The sequence below is a fragment of the Eleginops maclovinus genome, chromosome 4 (assembly GCF_036324505.1).
Source record: "Eleginops maclovinus isolate JMC-PN-2008 ecotype Puerto Natales chromosome 4, JC_Emac_rtc_rv5, whole genome shotgun sequence".
NCBI classification, from domain to species: domain Eukaryota; kingdom Metazoa; phylum Chordata; class Actinopteri; order Perciformes; family Eleginopidae; genus Eleginops; species Eleginops maclovinus.
Window position 1 is genome coordinate 20576060 of NC_086352.1, and position 23883 is coordinate 20599942.

General features: G+C 40.2%; 3 protein-coding genes across 7 annotated transcripts; 1 reads left to right on the plus strand and 2 right to left on the minus strand.

The window, feature by feature from the left end:
• Positions 1-3750: 3750 nt before the first annotated feature.
• On the minus strand, positions 3751-8119 carry adprhl1 (ADP-ribosylhydrolase like 1). Its single transcript, XM_063880660.1, has 7 exons — positions 7473-8119; positions 6058-6222; positions 5627-5752; positions 5325-5465; positions 4979-5106; positions 4738-4870; positions 3751-4649 (listed from the first exon to the last, which is right to left on the minus strand). Exons 1-7 carry the CDS (start codon positions 7687-7689, stop codon positions 4480-4482), a joined length of 1080 nt encoding a protein of 359 aa, XP_063736730.1. The 5' UTR covers positions 7690-8119; the 3' UTR covers positions 3751-4479.
• An 846-nt stretch (positions 8120-8965) lies between these two features.
• dcun1d2b (DCN1, defective in cullin neddylation 1, domain containing 2b) lies at positions 8966-14811 on the minus strand. 3 transcript variants are annotated; one of them, XM_063881112.1, is made up of 7 exons: positions 14592-14811; positions 12636-12852; positions 12388-12556; positions 12079-12209; positions 11890-11972; positions 11565-11661; positions 8966-11322 (listed from the first exon to the last, which is right to left on the minus strand). In XM_063881112.1, exons 2-7 carry the CDS (start codon positions 12808-12810, stop codon positions 11246-11248), a joined length of 732 nt encoding a protein of 243 aa, XP_063737182.1. In that variant the 5' UTR covers positions 12811-12852; positions 14592-14811; the 3' UTR covers positions 8966-11245. The 3 variants fall into 3 exon arrangements, with proteins under 3 accessions (XP_063737182.1, XP_063737181.1, XP_063737183.1); XM_063881111.1 differs by lacking the exon at positions 14592-14811 and adding an exon at positions 13748-14033; XM_063881113.1 differs by lacking the exon at positions 14592-14811 and adding an exon at positions 13029-13730.
• tmco3 (transmembrane and coiled-coil domains 3) lies at positions 14253-23781 on the plus strand. Of its 3 annotated transcripts, XM_063881108.1 has the most exons (16): positions 14254-14859; positions 15766-15852; positions 16495-16808; positions 17160-17327; positions 17690-17869; positions 18016-18213; positions 18571-18699; positions 18902-18994; positions 19386-19578; positions 19817-19915; positions 20003-20120; positions 20218-20413; positions 20553-20703; positions 20803-20882; positions 20987-21136; positions 21692-23781. In XM_063881108.1, the coding sequence occupies exons 3-16, from the start codon at positions 16551-16553 to the stop codon at positions 21803-21805; spliced, it is 2127 nt and encodes a 708-aa protein (XP_063737178.1). In that variant the 5' UTR covers positions 14254-14859; positions 15766-15852; positions 16495-16550; the 3' UTR covers positions 21806-23781. The 3 variants fall into 3 exon arrangements, with proteins under 3 accessions (XP_063737179.1, XP_063737178.1, XP_063737180.1); XM_063881109.1 differs by lacking the exon at positions 15766-15852 and having other exon boundaries at positions 14253-14859; XM_063881110.1 differs by lacking the exon at positions 19817-19915 and having other exon boundaries at positions 14258-14859.
• Positions 23782-23883: the final 102 nt, after the last annotated feature.

Genomic DNA, 23883 nt, shown 5'->3' on the forward strand with positions numbered 1-23883 from the left:
GTCAGTTTAAATAATGATGCTTTATGAGTCATTTTAGTGTGTTAGCAACTAAAAAAAATCTGTTGCAGCATGCACCTGACACTAAAATCATCTGGCTTGTGAGTGCTTAGGAGGAGCTGGAAAATGATGCTATGGAGAGGGGAAGGATGAAAATGGATGGATGGATTAACATAGATTTATACTGAATTAAATCATAATTCACCTTACAAATGTAAAGTGGTTTAGCTCTTTACTTTACTTCTTAGTTCTCTCATATGTTTATTCTGTACAGCATAACATGTAAGGCTCCATGATACTTCTGCAGTCCTGATACTATGAGGAACGTGACTCTTTGCAACAACCTTGATAAGATCTTGGCCAGCCAGTGTAACTGTTTTCGGTCATGCGGACGTTATCATTGCTATGAGTAAATATGGAGGTGGACTTTACTGTAAAGCACTTTTATAAATATGTAAACCTATTAAATCATACATTATATGGATTTAAACAATTTTATACACAAGATAAGTGCCTGAAGTGGATTTTACCGGAGCAATTTTCTAGTATGTTTTAGCTTCTGGATGAAAAACCTCAGGTTCACTTGTTTCCACTGCGTTTCTGTAGCTGTTTTTCTTTGTATTAACTTTGTATTGTTGCTGATGTTTGAGGACATTGAGATTAACTCAAATCATAATATGAATTCCTTGTACACCATTCGTGAAAGGAATCAGTTCTGAGCTTATGCATCACTCACTGTTAAATACCTCCAAACTAGAAGTTAAAGGTGTCAGTAAATCGTATGGTTTTGGGTATATATGTTTGTTTGACTGAAGGATCCCCATAGCTGATTGTTTTGTACTTTGGTCTCTGTTTAGGACTGTGTCTCTCTGGTTGGATCTCTGGTAATTTTACAGCAAAAGTCTCGCTCTCTTCAAAGGCATCCTTGGCACTGTCTACGGAAAGTCTTAAACTTTGTGGCACACAATTTTTGATGTCCTTTGTTGTTACATCTTCTCTTCCCTTTCCGGCCTCCTTGTCTTTTTCATGTGCTTTACTGTCTGTGAGTCTGTTTTCAGTTATAAGGGATTGTCCTTCAATTTTGCTAGGAGGAAACAAATAAGTTCTTATTGGCACAGATCCAGGGTCGAACGCAGTTATAGAACTATCAGACTTTGGTGTCCCTGTTCCATCCAAAGGAGTTATAGTTTCTGGGTGCAGTGCGGATTGAGTCTCATCCGCAGCATCTATTTCAAATCTGCGAACACATGGGATAACGTACTTGGGCGTCTTTCTTTGAATGTTCATAGCTATTGTTGGATCTTCCACTGCACATTCCTCCATTGGTTTAAGGCTTTCAAGTTCCTCAATCTTTGGCTTTATTTGACATTTCCCTGCAGGAACTGCAGTGTCACTTGGATCTTTCTCTGCTCCCTCCTCCATAGGGTTAAGGCTTCTATATGAAGAACGTTCCTCAATCTTTGACTTTATTTGACATTTCCCTGAAGGAGTTGCAGTATCACTTGGGCTCACATTTTGTAGAGCTCTGTGGCAAACTTCGATCTTCCTGTTTGGTATCTTTTCCAAGATTGGGCTTTCTGATTGTTCCAGGGAATATAGTTTTGGAGAAGAATCTACACAGGTGGACCACACAGGACAGCAGGTCACGATGGTCGCCACATGCAACATCACCTCGTCTTCTACCTGTTGAAGAAGCCTGCAAGGCTCTGTGAGCATCGTCTCAGTGACAGATGTTGAACAGAGCAGCTCTGGATGTCCATATTTTAACTTGATGGTGATGCTAGTTTCTTCAGCCGTAGTCTGAATTTCATCATCCGCTCTCCTCCAACCCTTACTATTGTTAGTTTGCTCTATAAGGTTCAATGAGCAATGGCCTTCAGAGTTTTGACCTGATTGGTGGCCCACTGTTTGCCTCATTTGCTCTGTTTTCAAGTTATCTTTTTCTTCCATGTTTGAGTCTACTTTTGTCAAAAGATCTATGGCCTGATCTGGTCTTTGCTGTTTGTTGTTTTGCCCATTTGAAGATTTATTTCCTTTCAATTGATGTCCAACAGATTTACTTTTCTTCTGTTTGTGTTGGTAGTGTTTGTGAACAGGCAGATCTGGTGCCTTACGGTGCTGTGTTTCATGAGAAGATACCCTCAGTTTTATATTACTTGTCACCTTCACTCCTGCAGAAGATTTTTCATGTGAACCTCTTAATTTTTCAGATCCCCTACATACAGTGGCAATGTTCTCAAACCTCTCCATTAATGAAGATAGGAGTATCCCTTTTCCAATGAGACTTGGTTTGATTGGCTGTTTCCGCATGTTTTCTCCCTTTTCTTTCTGCTCTGCTGCAGCAAACTTGGCCACAATATCTCTGACACTGCCCCCACATGTCTTCATTCCTTGTCCTCTTCTAGTCCGATTCCTCTTGTGGATGTCATACTCACTGTCTCGGCAGTGGTTCACATCAGCTGTCATTGCTCTGCCGGGGAACAGAGTTCCTACTTCCTTTTGGTGGGTGATGGGAGGTTTAGGTGTGGACCGTATGAATTTTGATTGGAGGAGCTGGAATGTGGTAAGATGTCGTTGTATCAAGCCTCCTGTTTTTTTATCTCCTCCATACTTGCTTGGCAATCTGTCTTTTTGTCGTTCTGTACAGCATTTGTCAGGAATTTTAAAGCTGGTCCCAGCACTCATTCGCTGGGCCATTGTATGCTCTTCAGAAGGCTGAAAAACGATGCAACTTATCTGAAGTTCACTTTGCTTCTTTGAAGCCCCAACTTCCTGATCTGGCACACCTGTGTAACTTTCAACTACAACATCAAACCCTGGCTTCTCTCCATATTTGTTTCTGGTGGTCCTCATGGGCAGATCCTTTGTAAGGTAATGCAGGAGACTCTCCAGAATCCCTCGGAGCACACGACGACAGTTGGGGTCTCTAATCAACTTCCTCAATTTAGTGGCATCAGGGCTGATACTGCTTTTCCCAGAATCTGGTCTATGGAGAATAAAGGACACGCAAAACTTAATCCTTGTAGCAATCTGGATTTCAGCATACCTGAATAGTTAGATAGCAAAGTTGAAGGATGATTGGCAAATCAATAAATTAGTGTCAGTGTTGTATGCATAACTGTAAGGAGGTGTGTAATTACATCAGTCAGGTCACTTATAACTAACAATGTGATGAATACCAAGCAAAGGGTTTTGAGTTTTTCAATATGTGTTTTAATCAAAATGATGTGGTCTGCAATTGTATACAGCTAAATTCCCACTGAGACTTTTAACAGAACTAAATAATTGTATAAAAAGGATTGTTTCAATAACGTTTGAATAAATTGTACCTTGGAAGAGCATTTTATTGGTCTGGCACTATTTTGAGAATGAGCGTAGTAAATAGCCATGGTTTTCAAATATTGCCCCATAAAACTGGTCTGGTCAGTGATCTCAAAATAGGTCGATGTTGTCTCTCACTTATTAATCTTCTAGCTCAGTGATATTTGAGTGAATAAACTTCAGCTGTAACTGGATATACCAGAAGTCCTCCCAACCCTGCAGCGAAGAAGAGCAGATGAAATGTTCAGACTTGACGTAAGGTGTTCAAGCAGCGTGAACTTGTTACTTGTTATTAGTGCAGGGGATTGCAGAAGAGGGTGGTGTAGCAATAGGATAATATCTGGTAGCAAATTAAGATAGGATACAAGCTGCTCATCAAAATTAATTTTGTAGTTAAGATTTTTAAAAAAGACAGGCACTTCATGCATGATAAATATCTGAGTCCAGTTTAATATTCACATCATATATTCACCATGTAATTGCTAGGAACTTTTACAATATAGTACACTAATATTATACCTGATAAGAGCATCACAGTGCAAATAATAGTTTATCACTGAATAAGATAAAGTTAATACTATTGCACAAATCAATAATGTTATGCATTCAAACAATACAAAAATGCATATGCAAAAACTACTGAAACCTACTGCAGAGCAATACCTCTAAAATCTGTTAGTTAATTAAAGGTTTGCACAATGTTTTGAAGGAATAGGTCCTCAATGACACGACATAACCATGTGCTTTATGTTAATGCAGGTTAGCTTTAGAAAAGAGAATATGACAGAGAAGGAAACTATTGCATATTCATTATGATAGGTTGATAAGTTTACTATTGTCTGTTAAAATAAAAGTTAAAAAAGCAAAATACTTTTCTTTTCCTCAATGTTCTGTCTTAATAATGTGGAGACCATTGAGTTATTCCTCCCTGCCATCAATTGAACATGAAAACTATGCAACTGAGGGTAGATGTAGCTCCAGAAAGATTATTAACCTGCGAAAAAGATAACTCAAAGGGTGGGGGGGACTCCGGGCAAGGAAAAGACATGGCGCCCCTATAGACTATTGGGATAATAAAGAAAGGGAAGTGTGGGACAAAGGGAAGCAGCCTTGTGCAGTTCCCCTGATAGCCAGTAGGGTTCAGGCCAGTGTAGAGAAGGATTACTTGTCTATGCACTTCTCTGCAGATGCTGCTTTGTAAAGCTTTTCTCCCAGCTCCTCCAGGCGCTCTCTTTTTTCCAAATCCTGGTACAGGCTTCTGGGAACCTGACTCAGGCCATGCATGAGGCCATAGAGACAACCTGCGATCAGGCCTGTGGCTTCACTTTCACCTACAAAACAAAGCATTTACACACAAGTCACTGTGAGCAGGCTCTCTATTTATCTATTTGTGTTTGGAAATGTCTTGCCGGCACTCACCTCCATGAAACATAGCTCTTTTACACAGTTCTGCCCAGTCACTCCCTGCTGCTAAGAGGGCATCGTAGGCTATCATGGGGGCATCATGACCTCTGCGGCCCGCACGGCCCTCTGAGCTCCAGCGCTTATAAATCTGTATGAATGAAGAAATTCAGTAACGACACAATGTTCCTGTAATGGTTTCTGTACGTTTAACTGTACCGGTATGTGTATTTTCTTGTCTGAGAGAAGGAGCATTTACCTTGTCTGTCTCCTCAGCATCATAGCGATCAGGGAAGGCGGGTTTGTTCTGTTCTTCGTTCTCTATCGCTCTCTCTTCAAGGTAAAACTGCCACTTGGCCTCAAAGTAAAACCAATTCTCCTGATACTCTGCACACAATCAGATATAACTAGTTTCAATTGATAGTAATGCTCTCTTAGTAACATGTAAGACAAATGAAAGTAAAATTCTACTTATAAAGAAGAAAGATATGTTCATAACTGCTTTTGCTATGTTTTTTACATAGAAGCCTCACTTACAATAAATCCACCAAGCTGCAAAATGTTGTCCTCATCCCTCACTTACAAAGACAGAAACAGAATCTAACCTGCCATGTGTCGAATGGTTTTCCTGCAGTAGTCCTCTGCTTGAGGGATGACCTTCATGAGCTCACGGCCCCAAGTCACAAGAGGTTTCCCCTGGATGGCATAGGATGCAAACAGTGCCGTTGTCAGGGAGCCTAGGAAACCTGAAGCCAAAATAGACACCAACGTGTCAATTGTTTCTACTGACATCTCCAACTCACCAAAGTATTAAATCAATGATCTTGTAGTTTGCAGCACAATAATCAGTCTGTCTGTAGTCTAATCAGAGTTTTTTGGAAAGGTTAAAACGAGCTGACATTGTCACCTGTGGGGTGGTTGTGGGTCATCCTTCCAATCTCAATGCTGACCTCAACCAGGCTGTCGATCCTCTCAGGTTGCCAGTATCTCATACCAACACACATTGCTTTGGCAGCTGCCCCAAATCCAGACCCTGGACATAAAGTAGACATAAATGCACACATCCAGAACGACATTTTCACATTGTATAGCTCTAGTGATTCAAATTAGACAGAAACAGAATAATAATCACCAACTATTTTCATAATCAATTAATTGTAAAATTAATTTGGACTTTTTTTGAGAAATTTTGAGAAAAGATGGACATTTCCATCCATTTTAGAACAACAAAAGAGGTATCAGGAAAATAATTAGCAAATATATTGATAATAAAAAAGTGTTAGTTGGGGCCCTACTGTTGTTATTTTAGGGGAAACAATCTCTACAATCTCCAATGACCTTTTTCATTGAAGGGTGTATGCCAGGCGAGCAGGAAGTTGTGAGGTTTGAGATGAACACATCCCTCCACTGTGCCCGGGTCAGGTGCTCTGCCCTGCAGTGAAACCATGGCTTCAACATAGAGGCGCACCAGCTCCCGGTACAGGTCCTCCAGACACCAATAATCTGGACACACAGACATATAGGCACACACACAGTGACTGAGAGTCAGTCAAGATTGGCATGCAAGGCGAGATGAGTGGCGCTGCAGAAGGCTAAGTTTAGCCTCAGCCTGCCACACCACAGATTAGGACCAGCATGCCTTCAGAGCGAGTGGAGTCACTTCCACACACCATGAGGTCAACAGGGATCCACGAGCAGAGCCTACAGCCATCCTGCTAGAAATTGTTTATGTGTGTGTGTGAGAGAGAGAGAGAGAGAGAGAGAGAGAGAGAGAGAGAGAGAGAGAGAGAGAGAGAGAGAGAGAGAGAGAGAGAGAGAGAGAGAGAGAGAGAGAGAGAGAGAGAGAGAGAGAGAGAGAGAGAGAGCCCATGATGACAAAATAGCATCAGGATTTTTGATGAAAGATGGGGACTATCACCCTCTTGACTAGATTTAGTAAATTCTGTTACATGGACATAGAGCAAAGACATAACAATGTATACATTTATCAATAAAGGTGTGTAAAGAGGCAGCTGAGAAATAATGATTATTTTTACACATTGTTTTTCTGGATGCTGGTAAGATATTTGGCAAAGCAAACACTCACATTTGCAACATTCATTCCACTCCATCATATATTGTCTGCTGATGTGTGAGTGCGTGTGCAGGCATGCTGGATTGTGGCTAAATAGGGCTTCCTAATCTCAATGGGTGTCATCACTATTTCACAGGACCACGGTCATTGACTTTGAAGCGAGTCTGCAGCCAAACTTGATACTGGTAGATTATGGAGGAGTCTGACCTGCTATTGTTCTGTTAAGGAGAGCCTTTTCCAAAGTAGTCTATTTTGGACTTTTCTGTCCTGGCAACACCCTGCGGGAGCTTGAAATGATGTTTGAGTGATATATAGTAAGGCTTCTACCGAGATTATTTCTTGGATGACCAGTTGGGTGATGGGTTATGGTATGTCGGCAGGTTTTGTCTTTCAAAAATGTCCTGCCAGTTAGTGATTAGCAGCTTCCATTGACTATACAGAAGAAGCTATTCTGGTCCTTAATGAAAACAGTTGTGATGTTAGGTCCGTATTTTATTGAACAGATAAAAAACTACAGGTTTCGGTTTTGTCTGTTTGTATTTGGGTTGATTCTGATTTGATATTTAAAATTTAAAAACAGAAGAGATTAGCAATTGAGTGTGTAGTCATGTTATGAGTTACACACCTTTATCTGCCTCTTAGATAATCATCAATCCTTTGTCATTAATTCTAAACATACCTGTTATTAATGCTTCTGCTGTGGTGATGTGCATCAGCGTTGCATCACTCAGGGGCCAGTTTTCTGTGTCCAATTTCTGGGCCCCCAGTCCCCCCAGAGATGCCAGCTCCTCTTGGATCTGCTTGCCTGAATGGCAGCTTTCCCAGCGGCCTTTTCTGTAGCCCAAAGCATCACCAACAGCTCCCAGAACCATGGCAGCCTTGAATTTCTCCATCATACTGGACAGCAATGGAGGGTGTTCTCTTGATCGAAGCGGTCACTGCTCCTGGGATTTAGACGGCTCCTGGCACAGACTAAAGCTGAAGTACTACCTCCTTTTAGCTGGACTTCTTCAGCACCTCAACAGACCTGCGTTCAAATTTGCTTGCCCCAAAACATCCTGAATAACAACCTCGTCGGCTCTCACAATATGAAGATTTTCGCTTGATGTGGAGCTACCACCTGTCTCCACTTCAATAAAAGCTCTCTTCCCACCCGTGGAGCTTTGTGCAGCTTCTCAGTACCAAGGGTGGACGTGAAAACAAACACACACGAAAGCATCAAGAGTTTCTTTGTGTTGGGCGGCCGGGAGTTTCAGCTGTGATCAGGTGTCTCCTAAAAAGGCAATCCCCCTAGCCCCAAAGCCTGAAAGCTGGAAGGCTGGGTGTGGAGTGGTAATGGGGGCTGGACGCACTGGAAGAGATGCTAATGTGCTGCTGGGCTGGAGAGCATGCTCGTCAGCTGGTGTGGACCTTGTTGACATCCCAGCTGTCCCAAGGGAGGAGGGAAAGAATGGAGCATCATCCCCGCTCCATTAGCTGGCCTTCTTTATTGTTGAAGCTCAACTCTCTTATCTTTATCAAACTAGTACAAAACTGACTAATTACTCGCCTCCTCTGCAGTTATGTGCAATGCATCCATGAGATCCCCTCCCGTGAGTTATTTTATTCTTCATCTTAACCTAACTAACCTTTTTTGTAACATCTGTCATTTCCAACCATCCATTTTTTAAAATGTTTAAGTTATTGAATGTCACCCTTAACATATTCAGAGAAACAGTAGACATTACCAGAGGGGACACTGATGATATTCTGCAGGAATGCAACCTGATAATGAAACTGTTACCAAGCTGACATATTACACTGTAAACACAAAATCAGGAGTACGGACATTATGTTTGAATTATTACTGCAACCTTCTACATATCACTAGTGGTATCATAACATTATTATTGTTTACATTTTACAGAATACTGCTTTTCAATGAATAACTAATTAAAAACTAACAATATACATTGCTGACATTCTTGCTTAACATTAGTAAAATGTTTTGTTGTTTCGACTTTTATATTTTAGCTTTATTTCTGCATATGCCATGTCCTGATTCTTCTTGATTTTCAGAAAAATATGAATCTGGGGATACTGATTTCAGCACAACACAACCCTGCTGACCTATGCAATATACTTACTTGGTTACTTTTGTACTTGGTAAAGAGAGGCACATCTTCACAAGGCTCTTTAAAAACAACATGCTTTATTCACAACTTTCTGAAAGAAAACAATGAACGATATGCTTCTGTGACAAAACATAATATTCTGTAAATACCTGTTTCCTTGCTGGCAACAATAATACTTTTTGTTTTGATAAGAATGATCTCCATGACTTGACACAATGGACCAGACATTTGACAAATAAACACGTACCAAATGTACCATGTGAGCAAACTGAACAACTTGAACGGTCAGAAAGTTATACAGGATATTTGATTCCACCAACACATTATGACACATGTACCAGCTGCTACAGTGACTGTTTTACAGTCATAATAAAGCTGTTTCCTTTGCCACTCAATTGTCAGGGTGTAAAATAATAAATTCCCATCCCGATCCACTCTGAAAGTCTACTTAAAGCACCCCACATTAGTTATGACCTGTGCCTACATATATGCAAACCTCAACACAAGTTTGTCTACTTGTGAAAAACAAAAGGCATTCATTAAAACTGTAGTTGGATTTGAAATTTGTTAACCGGTAATTTATCCTCATTTAACAACATGGAAAAAGTGTTCTTATGGGGACAATTGGTAGAACTAGATGGCATAATTAGATGGCAAATAGTGATGTAGGTGGAGGAAGCCACCTGTTGCTCACTGTTGGAGAGGACGACTGGTACCTGAGCTCTACCTTCTGCCACACTCTTTAGCCGAGGAAAGCATGGTGCATTTATCGTTTATAACTGCACTTAAAGAGCAACACTAGATCTTGTTTGGTGGAAAAGCATTGCACCCCTAGATGGCAGTGCAAGCACTGTTAAGCACTGTTCTCAAAGTGACACGTTTTTTTCTGTACTTAAACATGCCACCATTGCACTACAGTCACTAATTCATGAAAAAGAAAAACACTAAAACTCAATCAGTGTAAACTAACAGTTAAAATACCCTTAGCTTGGATGTAGATGTTTATTTTAAAAAGTCTAGTATGTTAGTGAAGCTACAGTCAAGTAAACTGAGTAGCTGTGTACAGTACTGCCTGATAAAGAAAATCCTACAACAGAAAAAGTGTAAATCAGTGCAGTTTGCACAGTTGGCAAATCACCTGGCTAATAGAAAACAGTCGATGTGCCAGTCAGTCTCTCTTTGTACAGCAGTTCACACACTGCAAAACAAAAGTCAAGTATTTAAAGCAGTAGCATTTAAAAAATGAGGATCTAAACGCTGTGTCTGTACCAATCATGATTATAAATGTCATTACCTGTTTTCTCAGATATACATTTTTATTTCTTTAAAACGGGATCTTTCTTATTTCTATTGGTATACAGCGTTTTACAACTGTAACAACATGATTCTGCTGGTGCTGAGCCTGAAAAGCATGCCGCTCTGTCCAATACTAAGTGTGAATACAAAATGTTGACTTGAACTTTTCCTCTCTGGCTAGTTAAGGTGAATCATAATTTCTTAACTTCTAATCATCATAAAACCAAATGAAAATATAAAGCATTGTATTGTAAAGGAGGCCATATGTTTACCTCCCTTAAAAATGGTCTCACACACACACACACACACACACACACACACACACACACACACACACACACACACACACACACACACACACACACACACACACACACACACACACACACACACACACACACACACACACACACACACACACACACACACACACACACACTTTCTCTCTTCTCTCAGTGTGATTGTTAGAGAGCTCCACACTCGCAATCTCAGTGAAAATAATGTACACTACTATGTTTTACCCCCCTCCTCAACATCCATGGCACTGTTTCACACTAGCTGACATAAACATGCAGATTTGAACGGACTGTCCCATTCACGATTGACAATGTAAGAGGCCACATCCTACTGCATCTATAGATTAATCTTCTGCGTGTGCTGAGGGTTCACCGTTACCTTCCCTCCTGACTGTGCCGAGGGTGCAGCTTAGTGAAAAAGTCAGCAGCAGTTCCAAGCCACACCCATTGTTGATGAGTTTCAGGGTACTCATCATTTCCATATTGCAATAACAAAGTCTGTCCTTGCCAAAAAAAAGAAACGTAATTAATATCTCTCCTGTTGATTCCCCTCCTGTTTTCCTCTTGCGCTGTTCCTGTTCAAGGCCTCTTATGCAGTTTTAGGAACAATCTTAACATCAAGCTGCAGACAGGCTTATTGAGAAGTACTCTCTTTTTGGCTCATTTGTATGAAAATCCTCATTCAAAAAAAGAAGAAAATTGGGAGAAACAAAAACTCCATTTGCTGCATGAAGCCGGGACAAACATTATGTCATGTTGCGCTTACTCATCACAATCGGCCGAGCAAACTCCACAAAGTCGTCTATGAGGACAGGCCACGCCCCTGAGAGAGAGAACAGAGTAGTTAGATCTCAAAGTACTTTTAGTCGTCAACATACACAATGATCATTTTAATGCAAGCAGTAAGATATATGGCTCTTGACAGGATGTTGGCTGTAGTCTGGGTTAATCATTGGGACTTACTGAATTATCGGTAATAAAAGTTTAGGTACCAGACTTCTTCTTCAGTGTTGAATTAACCACTAGACGTGTTCACATAACTTTATCCTGCTTTAACAAGCTTACCTTCCTCATCGTAGTTTGACATGTCGTCTGTGATCATATTGCCAAAGTCAAGGAGGAGGTTCCACGTGTCTTTAGGAATGGAGCGTTTGTGATGCTCCTGAATGCAGCACAGTGAAAGGAACAGTGAGAGATACACATTATTACAAAATCAGAAAAAGTGTACTCTTCAGCTTTTATGAACTTTAGTTGCTATTGGCAACCCAAAAATGTTTTGAATGTAATGGTTATCTTTGAGTCTGTTGTTGATGTGCTCTTCTTCATTTGTAAATGAGACGGACTGAATATGCTGAAAACTATTCCGAATCTATAAAATGTTCTTGCTTACCACCAGGAAGCGGTTCCAGAGATCCAAAAACTTGAAGCGACCAGTGAGAACTAGATTCCAGTAAGCGACAGCCATCTCCAGGTCTGAAACAAAAAGTAGAATAAGACTTTTAAACAATTTTTTTCAGATAAAATCTGTAAAACTAAGAGTAACACACTTTAATGTTTAATGTTTTGTTCTTAAACTTACCTAAACCTTTCTGGCCTGGGTTTTTGGCAAAATTGAAGGTAAACTGGTAGAAGTCTTTGAACTTCCCAGTGTCTTTCAGCTCCTGCTCTAGTCTGGGAAGGATCGCCTTGAGTTTTTCAGGACTGTCACAGCTAAATGAGACATGAGGAATCATTTAACATTTTAACAAGATTATATTATATTTCGGGCTCATAAAGACAACAGTTCTAAAAACGTCTTCCCATTTTTATTATCAAAGCATTGAAATGTTGAGAAAAGCGGTGACTTCTCTAATCAAATGTTGTAGATTTCAGTAGCAGTGTTGCTCACCCTAGCTCAGCCATGCCATCCAGGAACTCCTTTCTGCTGAACTCGCACTGCGTGGCCGCTCTGAACTTCCATGCCACCACAAGGATGCTCACGCTAGCTGGATCCAGGATCAGGTCGTCACAGAACTGCTGGACCCCATCAATGCCTATCTTGTTTTCATCCTGCGGGTCTGCAAACATAGATGCCAATGTGTAACAGACTAGCAATGAAAACAGTGCTAAAATGTACTTTAGTTTTGAAACACTTACCTTTGTATCTGTTGTAGAGCTGTTCCAGCTTCTTGCGGTCTACAGAGGTTTTCATGGATTCTTTGTAGTATAGGTCTGGATTTTGGAAGTAATTATCTGTGGCGACTTCTAGTTTCCAGTCATTCTGCGTCAGGCAGTACACGGCTGTCCTCTCCCCAGCCTGTGTGAAGGACATGAACTGCCGAACCTTGTCCTTCTGCGATGACTTCAACTTGTGCTGTAAAACAAGCAGGCACAAAAGGAACATTAAGTTGGGACAGAGACCGGCAAGCATTACAATTTTAACAGAGATATAATGTTTTGTTAAAAGGGAGCAGTCTTTATCATCTCAGTTCTTATTGTGTTTTAATGGCACATATTAACAAAAAAAATATTTTATGCTATACACACAACCTGGGGGCGGCAGGGACCTGACGTTGTAGACAGGTGGTAATCCAGTGGAATGGTAAATGGGATGCACAGATATGCATGTATAGTTGAGACTGCACTTCCACAACACTCAGCCTAAACTTTCTGTAATTAATCTGTGCACACACAGTCGGATGTGTATAAATAACACGTGCTATTGGACTATTACATCTGATCAGGACTCATATCATGCGTGCAACAGCCTATATTAGTAAATTACGGGAAACAAAAACGTCCACTTTATAGTCCACCGCAAGGTCCCGTTAGTTTACAAAAATACCTCCTCGGGTTCACTTAATCTCGACGGTCATCGTGAGGAGAGGACGTCTTTGCAGAACTGCAGCCCTGACCCACCCGATAATCAAAACAGCAGATTCACGGTGACAGAGCAGTGTATGGTGACCCTGGACGTTTTGCTCATGCATGCTCTCCTGACCCGGTGCACACTACAGGCGAGTTACTAAAAAGGGAAAGGTACGTGCGGCAAGTGCTGGAGTCCGGATCTCAAAATACCAACAACTGACCTTCCATTTCCCTCATATTCCCGACATACATCACCCTGGCTATGCGACACTTGGCAGAGGACACCCCGATCTCCCGTATCGGTGTGCCCCACTTAACGGTAGTGTCATACGCTATCGGGTTATGGACTTGTTTAACAGAGCTAGAGCATATCACTGTTTTCTTATTTTTATTCTACCTACCATTTTATCACACGCTGTTTTGGCCCACTTGATATCCAATTACCCTGGTGCGCATGCGTGAAAAGAACTGCGCTACTGTAGAGGCACCGTGTTCATGGGAAGTGTAGTTCCGTAGTGCTGTAATACCACAGGAGCCGTGTTTTTCAATACTTTAATGCATTGAAACACCCCTGTTTCGGCTGAATACGCCTTTATTCTCAAAATACTTCTAATAAATAGTATGTAAACAAAAACAAAGTCACGTTAAAACCTATTTTTACCTCTGTTTACCACCACATTAAAAATACAAGTTTTGAGCAGGACTGTCGATGAAACTCGTCTTTGAGCTTATGTAAACGGGTTTGTTGTTGTTGTTTGAAAAGTTATTGTATAATGTTAAGCGAGAGGTAAGACCAATACAAGTAGAATTGACCAGCTGTCACAATGCACTTGATCGAATAAGAAAACATAACATCTTAAAAACTACAACTCCCATATTAACACTGATCAAGATGTTTCGGAAGTAACTTAATCTTAAAATAAATCAAAGTTGAATCAGAAAACAATGCAGCAGCTGTTTAGTTTCGGTTAACGTTAAAAATATACACTGACACGTCTTGATCAGCTGTATCTCATAAAAGTTGCTGAGACGCGTAGCTAACTTAATCAGCTAACGTTAGCATTGTGTGTTAGCCTTAGCCTCGGTGTCATGGGAGTGTGTGGACTCAGCTGGCTGGAGCTGGTCTGACAGCTTTAAGGAATCTGACATTGCTTAACTTAGAGCTCCAGAAGAGAACACAGTTTGAACTTTGTATACATCTTTTTTTAAATGGTCCAACTTTAACAGGGATTTTGTCGAACCTACCTGGATGAAGTTACGCTAGCATCCAGTTTGCTAGCACGAATATTGTTACAAACTGCTTGAGGTCGAAGTAAACATGAAGTTGGTCGCAAGCCGGTGAACGCCTGCACCGACGCTGGCTTCAGCTATGTGGCAGCAGGGGAGGAGGAGGGGTGTCGATGGTGGTGGATGTGGTGCGGTACAACAGCATGATTGTTCCCTTCTCCTTCTCCAGCTTCTCCTTCAGTCATGGAATACAGCTGAACACCCGGAAAGTGCACATATTTCACAGGTAGTTACTGGCTTTTCTTCTTTCTTTCTTCTTTCTTTCACTTTAAGATGTGTTTGGGACATGGAGCTAATTCTTAATTTCACCTCCCTATGGCGTTTCCTGAAACATCAGTCATGTCTGGGCTGTGTGTTCTGGTTTGTATGATTTGACGCTTGACTGCCATGATTTCTATGATTTTCGTTGAAGGGAACTGATGATATAGTATTTACCATTTGGCATGCAGGTGTTTGTCTTTATATTTTTGAATATGTACATGCATCTTCCAGTATTAACCTCCAGTTATCAAAACTCGACCACCATTCAAAACTTCAGTGACGATCTGTGGTGGAAAGTTAGTGTAGAAGCATTGATGTAATGTAATCAGATGTTTTATTTAAGTAAAAGTAGCAGTACTACAGTGAACAAATACTGTGACAGTACAACCCCTATTCAAAATGATACTCAAGTAAAAGAGCAAAAGTTTTGGCATGAAAGTACCAAAAGACAAAGATATCATAATGTTCAATTTCAGATTAATATATTTTTTGGATTACCCAATTATAAGATATTGATGCCTTTGTGCTCCATTACGTTATTATTGTAGTTGGCAAATGTGTAGGTACTTTTAACTAGTTTTAATACTGTGGGGTATCTCAACATATTAATTATCTTTTCATCGATTAATAATATCCAAATTGTCAAGATTACTTAATGTGTAGACCCCACCACTGCTGAAAAGTACTATACTTTTTTTTGGTTTTAAGTTCTTATACGAAGCTTGATTTAAAGATTTCCTGCCTATTCCTTTAACCACCTTACTTTTCAGATTACGTTTTTATCCACAAACCAGTTTTATTATCACTACATTGTAATGCATTATCATAGATTAATCTATAACAGTATGTGAATTGTGCTGTTGTTTTCTAGAAACTGTAGCAGGGTGGATGCAGTCCTGTTGAAGAAAGGAGCAGTTAGGAGAGTAAATATCCGTCAACTTGACACATGCTCTCAAAGGTTGGGACCAGTATACGTGCATACAGTCAATTAATTAGTTAGCATGTTGTCAGATAAAGGCAGGGTGTGTTTCCTAAAATAGGCTTTTGTATTTAAAGCTTGGATAGGAATGCATTGTCATATTAAAGGATGTGGAATAACACAGGAATTTATATCATGTGACATTATCATTATCAAATCTACAGTGAACTACAATGTGCTAATAGCTACTTTAACGCATTTAGTAGTACAGGCTATAGATCAAAATCTTTAGCTGTCTCTTGAGAAAGAAAGAAAGAAAGAAAAAAAGAAAGAAAGACAGAAAGAAGCACAGAGTACACAAAAGCTCAGAGTAACACACAAAAAGATGATCTATTTCACATAAAAATACTTTTCAGACTTTCAGACCCTTTTTATGGCAGCTTTAGTTCAGTCTGAGGCTGCCTCATGGCTTTTCGTCAGACTCAAGTCCCTTCTTCAACACATCCCATAAATGCCAAAAGAAGCTGTTTGTTCTTCTCTCAATAATTCCGCCTTAATTTACTTAACCTTAAGAATGATCCTGACATCGCCATTACACTTTTTTAATTATAGTAGTCTCCTCCGGAGGATTTTTCCTGGTCATCATTGTAGCATACATTCTTTTTCTTTTCTCTTCCGCAGATCTCTTTTTCTTCATCGATCTTCACATACAGGTGAAGACATAGGTACAGTTTTGGATGCAGCTTGTATGTTGGCTGCTGTGCGTTGGCACGGCGGGGGCGCTCGCTGTGTTGCACAAGGACCAGGTGGCCAAGAATGCCATTAAGCTTTATCTGGGCAAAGGAGGGACACACGGCCACAGCTGGGTGAACAACAACTGCAAACGGCTTGTGGGGCTCCTGAGGCAGAAGAATGTGGCTGTCAGGAAGCTGGCGGCTGCTGCTGATGCTGTTAGACGTGATCGGACCCTTTCAGAACCAGAGAGGCTCTTCCAGGTACCAGACTGAGAAAAAATACCAGATGAAACAGAGCATTTTGCAAGCTCACTGCTAAATGCCACTTAAATCTCTAACACTGGTACTTAAAACAATCAATTTATTGATCAATCAATTTATTGATTGTTTTAAGCTAAATCAAATGCATTTGTTTCTCACAGTTAACACAATTCATGCCATTTCAACCCAAGTTATCTGGATCTATTTAGAAAAATATTTCTCTTAGCCAACCTGATGAAGACACCTTAATTTCTCTCGTCTTTCTAATAAAGACCTTATTTCAGTACAGAGAATGCCAGATATATAATATTAATTTAAATGACTGACCGGTGTCTCCCTATCTGCATGCAGGTTCACACCCTGGAGGTTTTCCAGAAGGAGCTGAATGAGAGCGAACACCTGGTGTTCCAGGCGGTGCACAGCCTGCAGAGGGCGCTGCAGGGAGACTACAGGGATGTGGTCAATATGAAGGAGAGCAGCAGACAGAGGCTGGCCGCCCTCAGGGAGGCAGCCATAAAGGTGAGGCTGCATGCATTGTTTCAACACTAGATAAAACATTTTCCGTCAAAATTATGATTTTAATGCAAATTGTTATTTAAGTTATTAAGTTATTTAAGTATTTGTAATCCATTTGTCATATCATGATGATTTAAAAAATGTCCCAGTTTGGGATAAATAAAATATTTCTGATTCTGATTCTGATATAGCCTACTGTATAACAATACCAGACAAATATTATGATATTGCTGCCAAGCACATTGCCCAACCCTGAAAGGCAGAGTTATATCATGTGTAATTGTATCCTTTATGTCCTATGAGTGTCTTCTGTTTTGTGTAAACAGGTTTGTATAGTTTTTGTTTTTACACACCCATCTTTTTAGGAAGAGCAGGAGTATGTGGAGCTGGTTGCTGCTGAGAAACACCAGCAGGAAGCTGTAAAGAGTGCATTAGCTCAAAATAAAACTCTATCCATGCTGGATGAGATCCTTGAGGATGTCAGGAAGGCAGCAGACCGGCTGGAAGAGGAGATCGAGGAGCACGCCTTTGACAATAACAAGGAGGTCAGAAAACAAGTTTAGTTGCATGATATAATTCAGACATCTGGAGATTGAATGGTCATGATTCCATCTTCAGAATTTAAGTAATGTGTAAACAATGAAGGGTAGTTTGTAATCTGTGACTCATTTAATACTCTCTGTTTGTGTAGATGAAAGGAGTAAACGTGGAAGCAGTGTTGAGGGTGGAAGACGAGGAGAACGGAGGGAAGAGGAAGAACAAGTCCAAACAGAAGGACGTGGAGGATGACCTGGGACTGAGCATGCTCATTGACTCTCAGAACAACCAGTACGTCCTCACCAAACCACGAGACTCCACGATGCCAAGAGCAGACCATCACTTCATCAAGGTCAGGGCCTGTACCAACATTTTATTGCCATGTTTTTATTAGTGATACTGCATTCTGCCTTGACCAATATAAAACAATTACAAATGTGGTTTGTTGAAAAAAAAAACATTTTTCTGGAAAATCTGTGACCCCTCATTCAATTCCTGGAAAGTGCTTAGGCCGGATTTTATGGGTTAGGTTAATAAATATGAATAAAATATATATATTTATATTAAAATATTATTTGTGTGTTGATGTCTATTCCATTTATTTATTTTTTATTGAAATTATTATATTTTCCTTTAAATTATTTCAATGTTAAAAGCTTTGTGGTGGGGAAAGCAGGGTGTTTAAACAAAAACTGAACTGTGTGTGCAGGACTTGGTGTCGGTGGTGATGCTGTCGCTCCCCTGTGGCTGGATCTGCTCTCTGGTCGGTCTTCCTCCCATGTTTGGATACATCATCTGTGGGGTCCTGCTCGGCCCCTCGGGCCTCAACAGCATCAAGGTGTGTGTGTGTGTGTGTGTGTGTGTGTGTGTGTGTGTGTGTGTGTGTGTGTGTGTGTGTGTGTGTGTGTGTGTGTGTGTGTGTGTGTGTGTGTGTGTGTGTGTGTGTGTGTGTGTGTGTGTGTGTGTGTGTGTGTGTGTGTGTGTGTGTGTGTGTGTGTGTGTGTGTGTGCTGGATGTTGATGTCACTGTTTGTTTTGCAGTCTATGGTCCAAGTGGAGACTCTGGGGGAGCTGGGTGTGTTCTTCACTCTTTTTGTGGTCGGTCTGGAGTTCTCACCTGAGCGATTACGGAAGGTAAACCCAAGGCTTTTAAATCTAGGATTGATAAAAGTTAGATTCAATTTAAATGTCAACCTATTGTGGTTAAAGGATATTGTTTGGCATTTGATCCACATGTGTCTCTAAACATGTGAAACTGTCTTTACCTTGCATTAAGGGACTTTATACGTAATGTTTATTCCCACTACCATCATTTTTTCCTAATATTCTGATGTTACTTGAAATTGGCATTATGCCTATTGTGTAAGTCAAGGTACATGAGAAAGCACCTAAGCATGACGTTTATGCCCTCAGATGTTTAGTTAGATCTTTCTGTTAGGAGTTTAAATTGTTAAATATATTTGTGTAGTAAGCTGCTTCATAAGGTGTGCTGATATATACTCTATGTGTGTGCTTGTGCTTGTAGGTATGGAAGACATCAGTCCAGGGGTCCTGTTACCTCAGTCTGCTGATGGTGGCAGCCGGTTTGTTGTGGGGTCAAGTCCTAAATATTCGACCCACCCAGACTGTTTTCATTTCCACCTGCCTGTCCCTATCAAGCACTCCATTAGTGTCCCGCTTCCTGGCGGGGGGGAGTAGGGGGGAAAGAGAAAAAGAAGGTAGGTGTCTTTGTGCACGTAGATAAATGTAGAGTACTGCAAGATTGGTTGTAAACCAACCTGCAAATTCACATTGCCCTTAACCTTGGTGGTTCCCTCGGAAAACAACTAATGGGATATTTTTTGTCTGGTTTTGAATTTGAGCAGAAAATACGCTTTGATGATTATTAAAGCAAAACCCCATGACATCATATCATCATAGTGTCAGGCGTGACTTTCGACCTGTTTTGCTCTGTAGGCAGCTGTGTTTGTCCAATAAGCCTAAATACAGAAATAATTGAAGAAGAGATCTCACCTAAAGCAGATGTGGAACGGAATTTAGTCACACTACATAAAAGTACAGTACACACACTTTAACAATCGACATAACGTATTTAAAGAAATTCTTGAACACAGTGATCATTAATGTGTGTCTGTGAGAAAGGTGAACTGGACTACAGCAGCGTTCTACTCGGGATGTTAGTGATGCAAGACGTTCAGCTTGGCCTCTTCATCGCCGCCATGCCAACGCTGATCCAGGCACAGAGTGGAGACGTGGAAAGGTCAGATTTTTCATAAATGTTTTTCTGCATGTGCCCTCTCCTCAACAAGAAACACAAACCGCTTACTTAAATTTGCCTTCTCTTTTGTGAAACACAGCTTCCTTTTGGGGAGTCTGCGGGTGTTTTACCTCCTGGCCCAGATCCTGGTGTCTCTGGCTGCTGTGCTGCTGCTGTGCTTGTTACTCAAATCATTCCTGATTGGCCCCTTTTACAAGAAACTGCATGCTGAGAGCAAAGGCAACAAGGAGATCCTCGTGTTGGGAATGGCAGCTTTTGTCTTTTTCATGCTGACGGTAGGCACTTTGTTTTTGATATGTGTTATTATCTGGCCTTCATTTCTCTACAAATGTTTGATATTCCTCTTACACTACATCATTATTTAACTCTTTTGGAAGATACTGTTTGATTTTTTCTCTCTGATTGATACTGTAGGTGACAGAGTTGTTTGATGTATCTATGGAGCTGGGCTGTTTCCTGGCTGGAGCTCTGCTGTCCACACAAGGTCACATGGTCACCACGGAGGTCATGGGATGCATCGAGCCAATCAGAGATTTCCTCGCCATCATCTTCTTTGCCTCCATAGGTCAGATCCAACATGACAATTTAAGACAGATCTCAGCTTTATTATCATGTAACACTTTTAGTCAGACTTTGACTGCATCATCGCATGTGTTTGCCGCAGGTCTCCACGTGTTCCCGACATTTGTGCTGTATGAACTCACCATCCTGCTGGTGTTAACTTTCACGCTCGTCATTATGAAGGTGCAGCACTTTTCTTTCCGTTTGCTAATTTTCTTCTCCGGTTATTTGCCACACTCTCAATCCTCCTTCTTTCCACTGACTCCTCTCATAATCTTTCATCCCAGTTCATGATGGCCGTACTGGTGCTCTCAGCCATCCTTCCTCCAGGCTCTCGACACATACGGTGGATCGTGTCAGCCGGTCTGGCTCAGGTCAGCGAGTTCTCCTTTGTCCTGGGCAGCCGTGCTCGCCGTGCTGGCATCATCTCCAGAGAGGTCAGTGATGACTGAATTTAGATCCGTTATATAGCTTTCAGACAAAAAGAGCTCAGGTGATTGTAGCCCTGTGCATTTTCATATTTACTGCTGGAATTTTTTATTTGCTGTAATTATTGTTGATATGTAATTTCCTGATGTGTTAAGCTATATATGTATTTAGTTATAAATACACAACAGTTGGAAAACAAACAACATTTGTTTTCGAATGTAATATTCTTTTCAATATTCCTTTAAAATACATATAACATTAAAATACTCAGAGGCTGAAACATGATGATATTTTCCATTTTATCTGATTTTCACAAATGCTCCAGGCACGTTTTAAAAAAATGTTTATCTAAAGGATGTTTTGGTTTATATATTCAGATTTTTAGATATGTCCACTGAGGTTTCTATGTTGTTGAACGCTGAGCTGATCAAATTGATTTCATAATGTATGAATGTTTATCTCAAAATAAGGGTTAATCAATCCTCAGCTGTCCATATACGTATATACCACATGTAATATAAGAAAATAGACAATCTAAAGTTTTTTTTCGTGTCTCTGCTCAGGTGTACCTGCTGGTTCTCAGTGTCACCACCCTCAGTCTGCTGCTGGCCCCAGTGCTGTGGAAGGTCACCACACATAAATGGGTTCCCCGGGTCGAGCGCAAAACAATCACATGACCACATCGGCTTCTGGGAAAAAAAGTTCCTGTGCAACTCCTGCAAAACTGACAGCGAGGAGCAAGAGTTAAGTCTTATTTGGCCTTTCAGAAAGGCTGGACCAAATCCTCGTCTTCCTCTTCATCTTCTTCTTTATTAAACAGACACTGATTCCTTCATGCCACAAACATAAAACCTGGACCATCCAAGTACTATAACCTTAAAGTGTTTGAAGGCTTGTTTCATTGCAGAGGCAAAACATATTTCCAAACATATTTATAAAATAGAAACACCTCTGAAACCATCCTCTCTCCGTAAAAGCTCAACATCATCTGTGACTTTAAACAACCGCTCATAGAATCAGTTCAGTGGAGAAGCACAAGTCCTCGATATCCTTCCTAATGGTTTGAATTGTTTTAATGTACTTCTCAAGCATTATGAAGAACAAACTGAAACTTTCCCTCTCTACTGTCCCGAAATTCCACTGAACTCCCATCTATCTCAGTTGTTTTTGCACTTTCAGCTTTAAGTTTTTCTAATTCCTTGTAACAATCAATGGCTCTTTTTACATTGAGTGAAATGTTTGCTTAAATAGGGAAACGTTTTTGTATAATTTATTTAACCTCAATGTTTTCTACATATGACCTTCTGAAGTATCCTTCTCTGACTTTTAGATTATTCAAATGAAAGCTTCAAATCCTTACTGAAGTGTTTCTGCTGTAATAGATGGTACTTGTAATTTATTGTAATCATTGTACTACTGTGAATTTAGCTGTGAGGAAACTCTTAGTGTTACCTAAAAACGACATCAATTAATTTTTACAAAGACCATAACGGCCATTATTCATTCTTCTTTTAGGCTCTCCATTTTGGTCAAATCTATGTAAACTATGATATAATTCTGATTAGTACAAAGTAGGAAATGGAGATAATTGATTATTAGAGAGCGGATCACAATAATAGAACATGCTCACCAGTATTTATGTACTGATGTTGCATTAAAGGAACGTCTTGCACTGGTTACCATTGAATGTCAAACGTGTGTGCCTGCTCAACAGTGCTCTGCACTAAAAGCAAGCATTCATGCTGTAAGTGTCTGTGTCTTATCCTTCATAATGTGCAATGTGTAAGTGTCTGTTTTTATGAGCTAGATACATTTTATATTTTGTTATATATTTAACATTTTCCCACAGTGTGTCAAATCAGAGGGGTCTTTTTGTCTTTTCTTTGTGTAGTGGATGGGGTTTACATTCCTGTGTTGTTGCTCATGACTGACTGAGCATTTATTTATTAAAAATAAGAACACATGTATTTATTTCATTGATTTTAGTCTGTATTCACCCTGTTGTCAGATTGCATTACTTTCTCTGAAGAACATTTTAAAAATCCTGATTTTGGTCTATTCTTCGATATCCTAATGTACCTTGATATGAAGTAGTTCCTTATTTGTTGGTGATCTTGATACCCGTGTTTCCTTACCTTTTGGTTTTTATTTCTTTGTTTGAAGTTTTTAACTCTGTCCAATTAGTCAGTGAGCTGAGCTGATACACAGTCTTTGGTCCATGTATCGTGCATGTCACCAAGGTCTCTGGAATTTCTAGACTTCCCTCCGTCCGGCCATAAAGCTGTAATCTTCTAAATCTTTCTTTTACCTCCTTACTCTGCCGCCAATACTCACATACATTACCTCCCTCTCTTAACTCCCTGTTGGATTTTTATTGTTCAAGTGCCTTCATTTTTTCTTCTTTATTCATGACATATTTTATAAATGCTGCAGACATATACTTTGCAGCATTTAAATATATGGCAACTTTCAAAGACAAGACAATTTAAATTGCATTTGTGACATAAAAAAAAACAAATCTAGTAGAAAGCTAGACTTAATGACTATATAAATAAATGTCACTTCAGTATGTGTCTTCTATTCCAGTGTATCCCAACCTTTTTTCTGGCTTGTGTTGTGACCCATTCATAATAAAAACAAGGTATCTTTAAGAGTCATGGCTGTAAAGTAGACTTCTTTAGAGTGTTTTGAATCCCAAAGATGTCAAAAATTAGCATCCAATAATCTGAAGAACCTTTTTAGGTAGTTTATTTAT

Bases quoted from the DNA above. Each gene is read 5' to 3' on its own strand.
- adprhl1 (XM_063880660.1), bottom strand. From the start codon at position 7,689: ATGATGGAGAAATTCAAGGCTGCCATGGTTCTGGGAGCTGTTGGTGAT. The intron at 5,753-6,057 runs GTCATTGGAGAT...CTTTATGTCCAG, and splicing joins TACACCCTTCAATGAAAAAG to GGTCTGGATTTGGGGCAGCT. The intron at 4,650-4,737 runs GTGAGTGCCGGC...TTTGTTTTGTAG, and splicing joins AAGAGCTATGTTTCATGGAG to GTGAAAGTGAAGCCACAGGC.
- dcun1d2b (XM_063881111.1), bottom strand. The intron at 12,210-12,387 runs GTGAGCAACACT...TGTCTCATTTAG, and splicing joins GATGGCATGGCTGAGCTAGG to CTGTGACAGTCCTGAAAAAC. The intron at 11,973-12,078 runs GTAAGTTTAAGA...TTTTTGTTTCAG, and splicing joins CCCAGGCCAGAAAGGTTTAG to ACCTGGAGATGGCTGTCGCT.
- tmco3 (XM_063881109.1), top strand. From the start codon at position 16,551: ATGCAGCTTGTATGTTGGCTGCTGTGCGTTGGCACGGCGGGGGCGCTC. The intron at 18,995-19,385 runs GTAAACCCAAGG...TTGTGCTTGTAG, and splicing joins CACCTGAGCGATTACGGAAG to GTATGGAAGACATCAGTCCA. The intron at 20,414-20,552 runs GTAGGCACTTTG...TTGATACTGTAG, and splicing joins TTGTCTTTTTCATGCTGACG to GTGACAGAGTTGTTTGATGT.